The 11,571-nt window shown below is 56.5% G+C and overlaps 7 protein-coding genes across 7 annotated transcripts; 2 read left to right on the top strand and 5 right to left on the bottom strand.

Annotated features, from left to right (window-relative positions):
* Positions 1-87: 87 nt before the first annotated feature.
* On the bottom strand, positions 88-2,088 carry Malapachy_0445 (hypothetical protein; the record flags this gene model as incomplete). Its single annotated transcript, XM_018134964.1, has 1 exon — positions 88-2,088. One exon carries the CDS (start codon positions 2,086-2,088, stop codon positions 88-90), a length of 2,001 nt encoding a protein of 666 aa, XP_017990623.1.
* An 81-nt stretch (positions 2,089-2,169) lies between these two features.
* Positions 2,170-3,123, top strand: Malapachy_0441 (acyl- n-acyltransferase; the record flags this gene model as incomplete). The annotated part of the gene is made up of 4 exons (XM_018134960.1): positions 2,170-2,246; positions 2,272-2,304; positions 2,386-3,065; positions 3,119-3,123. 4 exons carry the CDS (start codon positions 2,170-2,172, stop codon positions 3,121-3,123), a joined length of 795 nt encoding a protein of 264 aa, XP_017990627.1.
* An 87-nt stretch (positions 3,124-3,210) lies between these two features.
* Positions 3,211-4,350, bottom strand: Malapachy_0429 (mitochondrial distribution and morphology protein; the record flags this gene model as incomplete). The annotated part of the gene is made up of 1 exon (XM_018134949.1): positions 3,211-4,350. One exon carries the CDS (start codon positions 4,348-4,350, stop codon positions 3,211-3,213), a length of 1,140 nt encoding a protein of 379 aa, XP_017990466.1.
* Positions 4,351-4,796: 446 nt separating this feature from the next.
* Malapachy_0454 (transcription elongation factor b polypeptide 3) lies at positions 4,797-5,225 on the bottom strand (the record flags this gene model as incomplete). Its single annotated transcript, XM_018134973.1, has 3 exons — positions 4,797-4,958; positions 5,005-5,087; positions 5,183-5,225. The coding sequence occupies 3 exons, from the start codon at positions 5,223-5,225 to the stop codon at positions 4,797-4,799; spliced, it is 288 nt and encodes a 95-aa protein (XP_017990604.1).
* A 76-nt stretch (positions 5,226-5,301) lies between these two features.
* On the bottom strand, positions 5,302-6,459 carry Malapachy_0449 (gtpase activating protein; the record flags this gene model as incomplete). Its single annotated transcript, XM_018134968.1, has 1 exon — positions 5,302-6,459. One exon carries the CDS (start codon positions 6,457-6,459, stop codon positions 5,302-5,304), a length of 1,158 nt encoding a protein of 385 aa, XP_017990621.1.
* Positions 6,460-7,361: 902 nt separating this feature from the next.
* Malapachy_0457 (alternative cyclin pcl13) lies at positions 7,362-8,864 on the top strand (the record flags this gene model as incomplete). Its single annotated transcript, XM_018134976.1, has 1 exon — positions 7,362-8,864. The coding sequence occupies one exon, from the start codon at positions 7,362-7,364 to the stop codon at positions 8,862-8,864; it is 1,503 nt and encodes a 500-aa protein (XP_017990486.1).
* Positions 8,865-8,988: 124 nt separating this feature from the next.
* Positions 8,989-9,947, bottom strand: Malapachy_0451 (hypothetical protein; the record flags this gene model as incomplete). Its single annotated transcript, XM_018134970.1, has 3 exons — positions 8,989-9,630; positions 9,658-9,830; positions 9,857-9,947. 3 exons carry the CDS (start codon positions 9,945-9,947, stop codon positions 8,989-8,991), a joined length of 906 nt encoding a protein of 301 aa, XP_017990487.1.
* Between the last annotated feature and the right edge of the window lie 1,624 nt (positions 9,948-11,571).

Here is an 11,571-nt window from a genome sequence, read left to right as displayed (position 1 = left end):
GCGAACCTCGCGCGCGAGGCGTATGTGGAGGAGGTCAGGGTCGTGGCAGACTGTACAGAGGCTATGTGGGACTACAACAAAGGCACGCTACGACGTCGCATCCAACGGGTACGGCGTGATCCACGCCGTGAGATCGTCGTCCGAGGCTACCGGAGCCGAGTTCCATCGTGCGAAGGTCCGTCGTACGCGATCACGCAAATGCTCGCGATGCGCCCCATCGACGTCCACGGCGTCCGGTGGCAGCACAGGATGTTGCAGTAAGGAGAGTTGGTGGCGTAAGAACCGCTGCTCAAGCACAGATCCCTCGTCCGACGTGGCCTGCGCCTGTATCGCATGGCGTCGCGCCTCGAGCCATTCTTCCTGGCGTGCAATGAGCTGGCGCAGATCCCGTAGCGCCGGCGCTGTGCTCAGCTGCGGCGCGGAAAACAGCGATTGCGCCAGCGTGACGAGGTCCGTGGGCAGCGCTAGTGGGTGCGGTACGAGAGAGATCAGCGTCACACTCGCGTGGCGCTTCGTAACGTACGCCTGCAAGGCAGGCGCCTGTGTGATCGACGTGGGCTGCGCACTTAGCGCCAACATCACCATACATGGCGCGGCAAACGGCGCTAGGTCAGCGCGGTGGGGGATCATCATCGCCACATGCATATACAGCCTACCGCGGGCGGAACACACACGCGCATTGCCGTGCCATGCCATCGCTTGCAGTAGCACTTTCCACGAATACGCACGTAGCACGAAATACGGGCGGCCTTGGTCCAAGTCGATCGTGTGCGGGAAGTACACACTGTCCATCGCCGACGGCGTATGAGGCGCCATCGCCAGGTCCAGCGCGGGGTATAGAGCGACGCCCTGCGGCGTCCCAAGTTCCAAGGCGTACGGATGCATAGCCGTGCCGAACTGCACACCCCGCAACGCCGGCTGGCCATCCTGGTACTCGGGGGGGTAAGGCCGGGCCGCCGACTCGTCCGCCACGGCCGCGACCGCGGCCTCCGGCGCTGCAGGACTGGTCGGCGCCACAGGCACAGAGGCCTGCGTCGACGCCATCGACGGCGCTGCCGACGGGGGGCGTCTCGTCGGCGCTGCACTGTGGGACTCGACGCTCGCAGATGTCGGCTGCTGCGTGGGACTCGACGTCGCCGTGGACCGAATCGCACACTCGTACTTTGGTGGGGCTGCTAGTGGCTCGTCCGAAGGCGCAGACACAGTCTCGTTCCTTGCGTTGGCCGAGGCATGCGACGACGACGACGACGACGACGACGACGATGCATCCCATTCATCGCCCCCGTCGTCGTCCTCTTCGTACCGGCCAAACATTTGTTCATAGCGAGTCAGAGGCGCACGTGCCTGCGGGGTCGTTGCATCGTCGGTCGGTGTCGAGACCGACGTCGGCCCTGGCGCGGCCGCCCGCGCTGGCGAGGTACGCGGTGCGTCGGCCGCCGCTTCCGTCTCGGTTGGGAGGGGTGCGGGTATCGTCGCGGGTGCAGGAGGCTCGGCGTCCGTGTACGGATTGGGCATCACCGATTCGTACTGCGGCGGCGCATCCCACTCAGCGGCGGCGGCGGCAGCGGCGGTGGGGACCGAGGCGGCTTGGCTGCGCCCCCCACTCGACGAGGCGGAGACAGAGCCGCAATGCTGGAGCCATAGCAGCGATTCCATGTCCAAGTGGGCGCCCGTGTCGCTGGCGCTATCGCGCAAAGAGGGTGTATAGGCCCGCATATGCGCTTCATGTTCTCGGCGGCTCTGCTCCATAATCTCCATTTCCAGGAGCGCATGGCGCTGCCGCTCCGCCTCGCGCCGCCGCTGATCTCGATAGGCTTCCTGCTTCGACTGCACGAGAATCTCCTTTTCTTTCTTCTGGTGCTCGGCCCACGCACGCTGCTGCTGTGCATGATCTCGTTCACTCGCACGAATGGCTGCTTCCAACTCCGCTTGCTCCTCGGCCCATCGCCGCTGCTTCTCCGCTTCCTCTAATGCCAGCGATTCACGAAGAGCACGTGAGAGTTGCTCGTCTTCCGCGTCTACATTCGCACTCGGCGCAGGCGGCGTGGGGCCTGGCGGATCGTACGGGTTGGGAAACGCCTCGCTCATGGACGGCGGAGCGATCGTGGTGGGCTGTGGCCTCCACATGAAAAACGCACGCGCCGCCGCTCTCTGTGTCTCGTTCGATCCATGCGAAAGAAGGCCGTGCGTGCGGCTGCGGACGACGTGCCGAGCCCTCCCGCGGCGCCTTCGACGCTGGTAGAAAGGTATGTGGATCTTATCTCACAGCAGCGTCGTGTTTGACGAGTATGCCATTCGCGCTTGGTACGCCAGCCCCTACCCAATCTCTGCTGCACGGTTGTGGGTGTGTGCTGGGTGCTTCAAGTACATGACGTCCTCACACAGCCTGCATGTACACAAGCGTACATGCACCTACACACACCCGCCAGGCCGGAAAGTATACCAACGTGGCGCACACATCATCTGGGAGGTGGATGGCGCCGACGCCAAACTGTACGCACAGAATCTGTGCCTGTTTGGCAAACTGTTCATGGACCACAAGACCGTGTTTTACGACGTGTCGCCCTTTGTCTTCTACATCTTGACCGATGCGACGAGCCAGTTTGATCATGTGCTGGGCTTCTTCTCGAAGGAAAAAGTCTCGTACGATGACTACAATCTCGCTGTGATTATCGTATTTCCACCATACCAGCGAAAGGGGTACGGCACCTTGCTAATGGAGTACAGCTACTATTTATCACGCTGTGCCAACGTCGTAGGCACACCGGAACGACCCTTGTCTGAGCTGGGGTTAAAAGGGTATATTGCTTTCTGGTCCGCGCACTTGGTCCGTACGCTGCAAAAGGCGTACACGCCAGAGGGCGCCGACATTCGCGCCATCCTGGCCGGCACATCTACGACGCTAGCCACGCCCCAGCGGCCCATCGTCAAACGGCGGCGTGCCCAACGCGGATGGGCCGGCGAAGAACGCGCAGAAGTCGCGCAGCCCCCGCCTGCTCTGGCCGCCGACGTGCCCTGGCCGACCCATACAACGCTTGCCCGCCTCGCTACCGCCGCGGGCCTACGTACGGACGACACGACCTTGGCCTTGGCACATGCAGGGCTCTTGATCCAACAGGATGATACCTTTCTTTTGTCGCGCGATGCCGTGGGCGCTGCAGCACAGCGACTCGCCTTGCGGCCGCCGATCCTCGATGAGGCGTATTGTATTTAGGATAGATGAAACACCCGTTTCTGCCGCGCATGCATACGCACTTTGCGCTGACGCGGCATCGGCGCCGTTCGTAGCGCAATGAGACGAGGGTTGGGCGTGTACGGACTGAGAGTGTGATTCGCACGAAGCAGTTCGGCCAAGTGCGCCGACAAATCCAGACCCATGGGCATCGCTGGCGTCCGTGGTGTAGACGGCGTGCTCGTGCCCACCTTCATAGGCGTACGGACCCGCCCTGCCGTATGAATAGTGCGTCGTCGGATGGGCGTTGATGAGGCCGACGAGGAGGACGTTGTGGGCTCAATCAGATCTTTTAAGCCACGCGAGCTTTGCGATAGAGCCAGCCGCGTGAGACTAGGGACACTGGTAGGCAGCGCTGTATCGTCCAAGGACAACAGGCCAAGTGGGTCCTCAAGCCGCGACGCCTGCGCCCATGCATCGAGGGAGGGCATCGTATCTGCTTCCAAGTTGCGTTCAGTAGGCGGCGGCGCTGACGTCGCAGCAGGAGGGGCCGATGGCGGCGTATCCATGCTGGTACGAAGCCAATCCTGACTGAGCCGGTGAATAATAGTCGGAAGATCATCGCGAAACATCTCGCGAAGCTGTGTCTCGATCTCTTCTTGCAGATACTTTTGGATCACACCGACACTATCAAACGTGGAGCTCACTTTGACACTTTCCAGCGGATCGTTTTTGAATACCAACGTAATGCCTTTCGTACGTGAGACGACAAGCACCACAATCGCACGTAGTCGCACGTCGGACAGCTTGATCCGCATCGGGACGGTCAGAGGCCGCGCGGCAAAGAGCATGCCACGCGAGGTCGCAGGGCTCACAAACAAGCCCATGTCTTCAGTATTGCGCGCGAGCGGATTCGCTTGCACGCCAGTAGACATCTCCAGGTGCGCATCTCCCGCATAGACAAACCGGAAGATACCTCGAAAGCGATCGCGGCTCAAGTCGCCAATCTCGAGAATCTCTAGTTCGGGTGGGACCGTCCCCATATGAAGACTTTGCACAACAATGTCATCGACAATCGCCTTGGGCTTCTGCCCACGATTGAGGGCTGTATTGAGTGTCTGTATTGCATTCTCGTAAAACTCTGCCGAAAAGGCCGGCCATGAAAAGTTGAAGGACATGCACGTCGTATCACTCTACGACACAGTCTACTACTACCATCGCGCGGTGGGCCCCCGCATGTCACGTGCCGGTATACGGCGGGTGGGGGATGTAGGATCGGAGGATGGGTAGGGGCCTGCAGGGCGGTGTGACGAGCTCGTACTCTCTGATCTTGCAGGTGGACGAGTAACACTGGGCGCTGCGCGTACCAAGCTGGGCCGCGGTGGTCGCATCATTTGCCGTGTTCGCATCGCAAGGCCCGTTCGCGCTTTGGCCAGCATGGCTTGGCCTTTGGACTGAAGCGGTGTCAGAGGACCTGCACTGGGTATCATGCGTCGTCGCTTGGTCGGCATAGGTACATTGGCCACAAGAACACGTTTGGCGTCTTTCTGGGCACTGTGCTCTGCGTATCGCCCTTTGATCCGTTCACGCGCTTGTGCTCGTGCTTCATCCACCTGCTGCTGTTTCATCTGGGATCAGTGCTACGCCCACCTACCGCATACATGTCGCGCCAGCTCGTCGGCGTGGACAGTGTGCCTTCTTCCTCGGCTTTGCGAACGTCAGAGAAGTCGCGGACACAAGCTCGATGCCATAATTCTAACGTTAGATGGACAATATGACGTGCCTTCTGTATCTTCTAGCAAATGCTGCTGGTAAGTAGGCCTAGCACGTACCGGTGATGCCGCTTCAATGGCACGAAGCTGGTCGGGACGACACTGTTGCAGAAATGGCTTGGCCAGGCGATAGGGCATCTCCCCTACATCATACAAGGCTTTCGTCAGTGGACGTAGACATACCATGAATATGTCGAAATATAACTTGGCATTAGCACCCGGCTGCATCGGTACATACCTCGACGGCACAGCGCCGACAGAAGCGGCAGTTCTTCGTGCATGGTGGTAAGTGGAGGGAGGTGGCCTGTGCTTGGGCCAGCGTGAATGGCTGGCCCCACGCCCAAATTAGCACTACATCTATACAAAATAGGTGGTATGACTCCCCTCTTGTTCCATGCGTGACCATGTACGTCGATGATCGCCGATTATAGACTTGATCTTTGGGTCCTGTATCGCTCGATGCACCCACATCAAAAGGGCGTCATCACTTTCAGGGACCATCGATGCACTCAGTACTTCGTGCAAGTCGAAGGACGATGTACTCCTTGATAACTGTGCATCCAATGACCGAATCAATGCTGTCGCTACAATCAGCAGCACATCAAAGCCATGGAGGAAAAACGCATCCCATACACGGAGTTGCGTGTGGTACGGCAACACATTGTGAAAGAGTGTCATGAGCCACCCCGTAGCGTACGCACTGGGAGCCAGGCCATGTCGTTCGAGCTCCTTTGCTGCGCGAGGGCAACAATGCTTTAGAAGTGCTTGCAGTACATAAAACTCAGCACGCAGGCCAGGGAAGCCATGCCGGTAGACATCATGGAATCCATATACATCATGCAGACGGACCATCATCTCGAGGGCGTCGGCTGTCGGCATATGGAGGAGAAGCATAGCCGCTGTAGGGCCCATGCCCTGGCAATAGCCGCATTCCTTGCATATAAGGGACATGGAATGCAGCACCGTAAATAACGTGCACTGCCCTTCGCCGTAGCGTGTGTAGAATCGTTCATGGTATCGCATCGTCCGCGGCACATCCAAGTCAATCTGTACATCATGTTCCGAATCGAGCTCCATGAGTTCGGCCAAGGATAGATACGGCCTTGTCTCCTCGTCTCTGGACAATGCGAACCACACTTGTCCGCGCATTTCATCGGGAATGCCTTTGTACACACGTCGATGAAGGCGCGAGACATCCAGATCCTCTCGCAATTGGTGCTTGACAGATTTGGTATCTTCCGGCTGCTGGCCAAACTGGGCTTGTTCGCCATTCTCCTCGTCCTCGTCCTCGTCTTCGTTCTCCATCATCGCAATCCACTTATGTGTCCGACGCAGTTCCCGCGTCTCATCCAGAGGAAGCAAGCGATGGTCTTTCTTGAGAACCTGAGGGACAGAACGGGCCGCGGTCTTCTTTTTCGAAGAAAGCACAGGGGAGCGAGCATGCGGTCGAAGGTGCCATCCGCGTTTGACATACAAGGAAGCAGGCAAAACAAGCGAATTCCCCTGCTTGGCCATCGTGTCAAAAAACCCATACCTATCCACTGGCTGTTTCGCGCGTTGCTTCGACGCCGGCTGCTCGCTTTCCCAGGGCGGGCGAGCCTGCTTGATGCGCGTGTGCTCTATACCTTCTGCAAGTCCATCGTTTTGTACGCCTACGTGTTGATAGTATACATATACATCACGTATAAACGACGATTCAGGCATGAGCAAGCACACGCCGTGGGTATCGGCGCGCCGAACCAAATTCGATCTGACGCACTACGTCGTATAGGGATCCCTCCACCTCTTATCTGCGTGATCGGCCGAAGGTACGATCGTCTCCTCTTAGCTCTCCATGGTACGGCAGCGCCATGCACGAGGAGATGGGCGAAGAGCGTACGGCGTGAGCAGCCGTCCGCGTCTCTTCAATGAAGTATTTGTGCTATCGTTTTGCGTCCGTATGCATCATCGCCCTATGGAACGTTGACTATACTATAGCTAGTATGTATATACTTTGCCATGCAAGTAGCATCGTGTTGCCTAACAGATAGGCAGCAGATCTGTACATCGCAAATAGACTCCAGCTCTCGTCGGCTGCCTACGAGAAGGAGGCGCTGGGGTCCTCCCAGGACCGCCGGCAAAACCGTCCACGATGTCGGCGTTCTTGCTCGGCCGATACTTTTTTTAAATAGTTCCACGCCTTCCCCACCCCGATCTCTCGTACGATCACTCTCGGTCGCCAGGACACCACCTACTTCGGGACTTTTCTTCCCACAAAGAACCACTTTTACCAAAGGCAACTACTGCCGGGGGCACAAGAGGTAGGCAGCTCGGTTGTATTGTGACGGCTCTCGCTAGCTTGGCGGGTGAGGTAGCCAGTCTAGCGTGTGTCCGTATTCAACCAGCCTGCACCTTGCTCTCTTTTGGTTTTTGACATCATGACTATGCCAGCGGAGATCGCCTCCATCCCCGGTTACGTCAATGATGGCATGGGTTGTGCGCAAGAAAGTGTGCAGGCATATATTGGCTCCGCTCCGTACCCCACACAGCCATATTATGTATGCGCACCTCCGCCTGCGCCGCGACCGCAGGCAGCGCGTGTATATGCTCATCCTACGATGGCCTATATGTATACACATGCTGCCCCTCCCTCCATGGGTGGCTGGTATGCGGCATCGTCGATGCCTGTGCCAGCGTACCCAATGCCCATGCCGCTGCCACCGCCGACATGGGCACCCATACTTGTTCATCCGCCTGTGCGGGGCTATGCCCCGCCGCCGATGGGGGTACCATCCTGGCACCCTTCTGACTGGAATGCATGGGGGCATCAGCAGATGCGAAGACAGCCTGCTATGATGCCGCCCCCCGCAATGTATGGCCCTTGGACGCAGGATTCCATACCGTTGCGTCCCCCTGTATCGTCCGAGGAAGATGAAAATGCGCCGTTCGATCCGCATTCAAGGACGACGTCGTCCGATGCCACGGACGTGCCAGCGCCTATGGAGGAGACAGCTGTGCCTCTGGCTGCGTTTGGCGCCGATGCCATGTGGAAAGCCAGTGCCGAGATTGTAGGACTACGTCGGAAGACAATTCGAAGTGGCGCGCGTCTCTCGCCTACACGCTCTATATCTTTGCCGGATGAGACTGCACCGGATGAGAGTGTATCAGCGTCCTCTGTGAGCTCTATGAGCACGGCAGAACCTTCTACGCCTCCTTCAAGTACAGCTTTGGGTGAGCAGAGCCTTGTGAAGCCCATGCAGTCGCTGCGGTTTTCTCCTTCACTGGATGATCGGTCTGCGGATCTCCAACGACTTGTGCGTGCTATGGGGTCGTCACAACGGCCATTCCCATCGTTGGATCAGTGCTGCGTCCCTCATGTGCCTTCGACGCCTGTGCGCCGCGTTCGCACGCCAACGAAGCGCGAGCATTCCGCCTTGTTGGGCGAAGTGAGTCCTGCTTTCCGCCATTTCACGCATCAGGTCCTGGCACAAACATTATTGTCGCCGACGACGCTCTTCTTGGCTCTGCACTATGTGCACGTTTTGCAAGGGCTTCTGTGGCCTGATGATGGATCAGGCGATACTGGCAATGCTTTGGCATTGCTAGCCCAGCCACCTTCTACCACACCGTTCAAAGTACTTATCCTTGGACTTATGATGGCAAATAAGTTCATGGACGACAACACGTTTTTGAATAAAACATGGCATGAGGTAACAGGGATTCCGTTGGACGAACTCAACCGTATGGAGTCGTTTTTTCTGTGTCGCACGCAATTCCATCTGAGTGTATCGGATTCTGCATGGCGTCAGCATTTGCAAGCGATTCGTGCAGAAGCGTATAACGCGCAGTCGGAAAACGATACAGATCTCGATGTGTCCCGTGTCATTTCTACGCTGGACGAGATGCTTGCATCACACCATCGTCCAGGGCTCTGTGTTTGATTGCTTTAGTCTGGCATTGGTCCCCACCCTTTCTGCCTTTTTTTTGTTTTTTATTTTCTTTCTTAGTTGTGGAAAGAAGGGTGGCTAAGGTATAAAAGCGTAAAAATGTACAAAAAATGTGATGTTATTGGAATAGAGCTTGTTGCACAGCTAGAGCTACACGCGCCGCTTCCTCCTCGCGCTGTGGGCCAAGAGGTAGTGATTTGACATGTTCCATTTGCCTTCGTAGTGTTTCAAACAGCCAAGGGAATGGCTCCTCATTTTCCTCGGAGGCCATAGAGGGCGACGTCGGGGCTGCGAACCTCCCTGCTAATGATGGTATGTCGGCATCGCTTGACTCAGCGCGTTTCTCTGTGGCACCAGGCGCAGTTACAAAGGGGCCAAAGTCTGCGTGGTCCTCATCACTATCCAAAAATGCCTCCAAAGCATGCTGCATCGATACAGGTGCATTGGGCATTTTCGAGGGTGATATCGGCATGCTTTTGATCGATTGGTTCATCTGATCTAGCTGCGATAGTTCCTCTGGCACAGCGCCGTGACTTTGGGTCGGCCACATATGGACCATGAGGGCATTTCGAACACGCTCTGTCACTGCGGGCTCTGTCGCCAAATCAATGTATTCCCATCCTTCCATGGCGTACAGCTCTTCGACATCCAAAGGATCGACCCTTGCTTGGGTATCCGTGGGTATGCCCAGAATTAGAGGTATGGGGATCTCATGCCCAGGGCCTTGGCGATGGACCAACGCACGGTGCACATCGAGAGGCTATGTGTGAGTATAGCATATACGTACCGATGCCCTGTTGACAAAGAATACATGTGCGGGCACCGTTGATAGGTTTGTACCTGTATCTATCCACCTGTGCTCAACGTCTGCATCGTAGTAGGCGTTGGATATACTCCACGGCACTGGTTGCGAGGTCGTCAAAGCATGCCGTATGTCTGCCAAAGGCTCCTCAAGCAATTCTACAAGTTAGGCATACCCTACCTACCATGAAGAATCTTCTCACAAGCTTCTCGTGCCTGATCCTGCGAAAGGGTATCGTCCAGCACGCCCCAGGCAATGCATCGCGACGCCTCCATGGCGTACAAAAGTGAAGGCGACAGCCACACTGTCGCACTCGCATCGCCTCCACTTCTTGGTTTACGTCCCTTGTATCGATGAGCCGGTGGATGACGGCCTGGGCTGGCATGCACGCCGTCCATGCAGGTCGACTACTGCGTTCAGGCGGCTATAGGGCCTTTTTTGCACCAATGAAGCCGCCTGTACGTGCTTTCATGCCTTTGCCAGCTCATATCTGCCCCATATCTACGGGCGTGCCGCCACCGCCCAGCCCTGGATCGCCTACGTCGAGCAGCGGCATGACGCAGCTCTCGCCCAACATTCTTTTGCGATGCACTATTCTTGATTCTATGGGAACTATCAAGACGATTTCAGGTTTGTTTAAAAAGATGGAACTGTGCTCTCATCATGGCTTGGAACCGCGTGATCTTCGCAAGATCGACTCACGGGTCCCCAATTTGGTACCGACCATTCTTGCCCGTCGCAGCGGTATTCTCATTAATATTTTGCATATTCGTGCCATGATCAAATCCGATGCTGTGCTGTTGTTCGATAGTTACGGAACAACTGATACCCGTTTGCATTCGGCGTTTGTGTACAACTTGGAGCACAATTTGCGACAGAATATGTCATCGCTGCCCTATGAATTTCGGGCGTTGGAGTCCATTCTTGCGTCTGTGCTTGACGCACTACGTACTGAGCTCGGATGGCTCAAGATTGTCGTGGATGATCTACTGGAAGCGCTAGAGGATGATATTGATCGTGAGAAACTACGTATGCTTCTTCAAGTGTCTAGGAAGATCAGTGGGTTTCTCAGCCGTTCTCGAGGTGTAAAGAGCGCTGTGACAGAAGTACTAGAGAACGACGAAGATATGGCTCTTATGTACTTGACAGACGCCAAGAATGGGTATCCCAAAACGGAGCACGGCAACCTGGAGGAACTGGAGCTGCTTCTGGAGAGCTTTGAGAAGCAAGTCGAGGAAGTCCTGGCCGAAGTGGAACAAATCAACTCCAATGTCAACAATACCCAAGAGATTGTGGAGCTTATTTTGGACAGTACGTATGACTTTCACTTACACAGGCAACCGCAATCGCCTTTTGACGTTGGACTTGGGCACCAGTATCGTGACGCTTGGCATGTCGACTGCCACACTGTTTGTCGGCCTTTTTGGCATGAACTTGACATCGCATTTGGAAGAGCACCCGCAGGCTTTCTACATTATGAGCGCTGTCGCGTACGTGATGGCATTGGTCGTCACCGTGGCTGGTCTGCGTCGTCTTTCCAAGCTTCGCCGCATTGGCCTTTCCGTGGGCGGAACAGGTCCAGGCGTATTTGGTGTGAACAGTACACGCAAACCTGATGCACGCCATGTGTCTCACGCACGAGCGTGGTGGTGGCGTGAGAACCAATTCCAAGCGCTACGTCGTGAAAAGACGCAGCAGCATGCGCGAGATGCTATTTCAAATCCGCACAGCTCGACTACCATGCATGAGACGCCCTTGCATCCTGGCGCTCTGAACGCGTCGAACGTATCTCCACCGAGAGACCTGAAGAACTAGTTAGCTACGCGGTGTATACAGCTAAACAGGTAACATTATATTCTTTATACATGTATCCAACTACGGTGAGTCTGCTACATGCCA

The sequence above is a fragment of the Malassezia pachydermatis genome (assembly GCF_001278385.1).
Source record: "Malassezia pachydermatis strain CBS 1879 chromosome Unknown scaffold8, whole genome shotgun sequence".
NCBI lineage: Eukaryota > Fungi > Basidiomycota > Malasseziomycetes > Malasseziales > Malasseziaceae > Malassezia > Malassezia pachydermatis.
The sequence above is the reverse complement of the archived record's forward strand: the minus strand, read 5'-3'. Positions and strand labels throughout refer to the sequence as shown.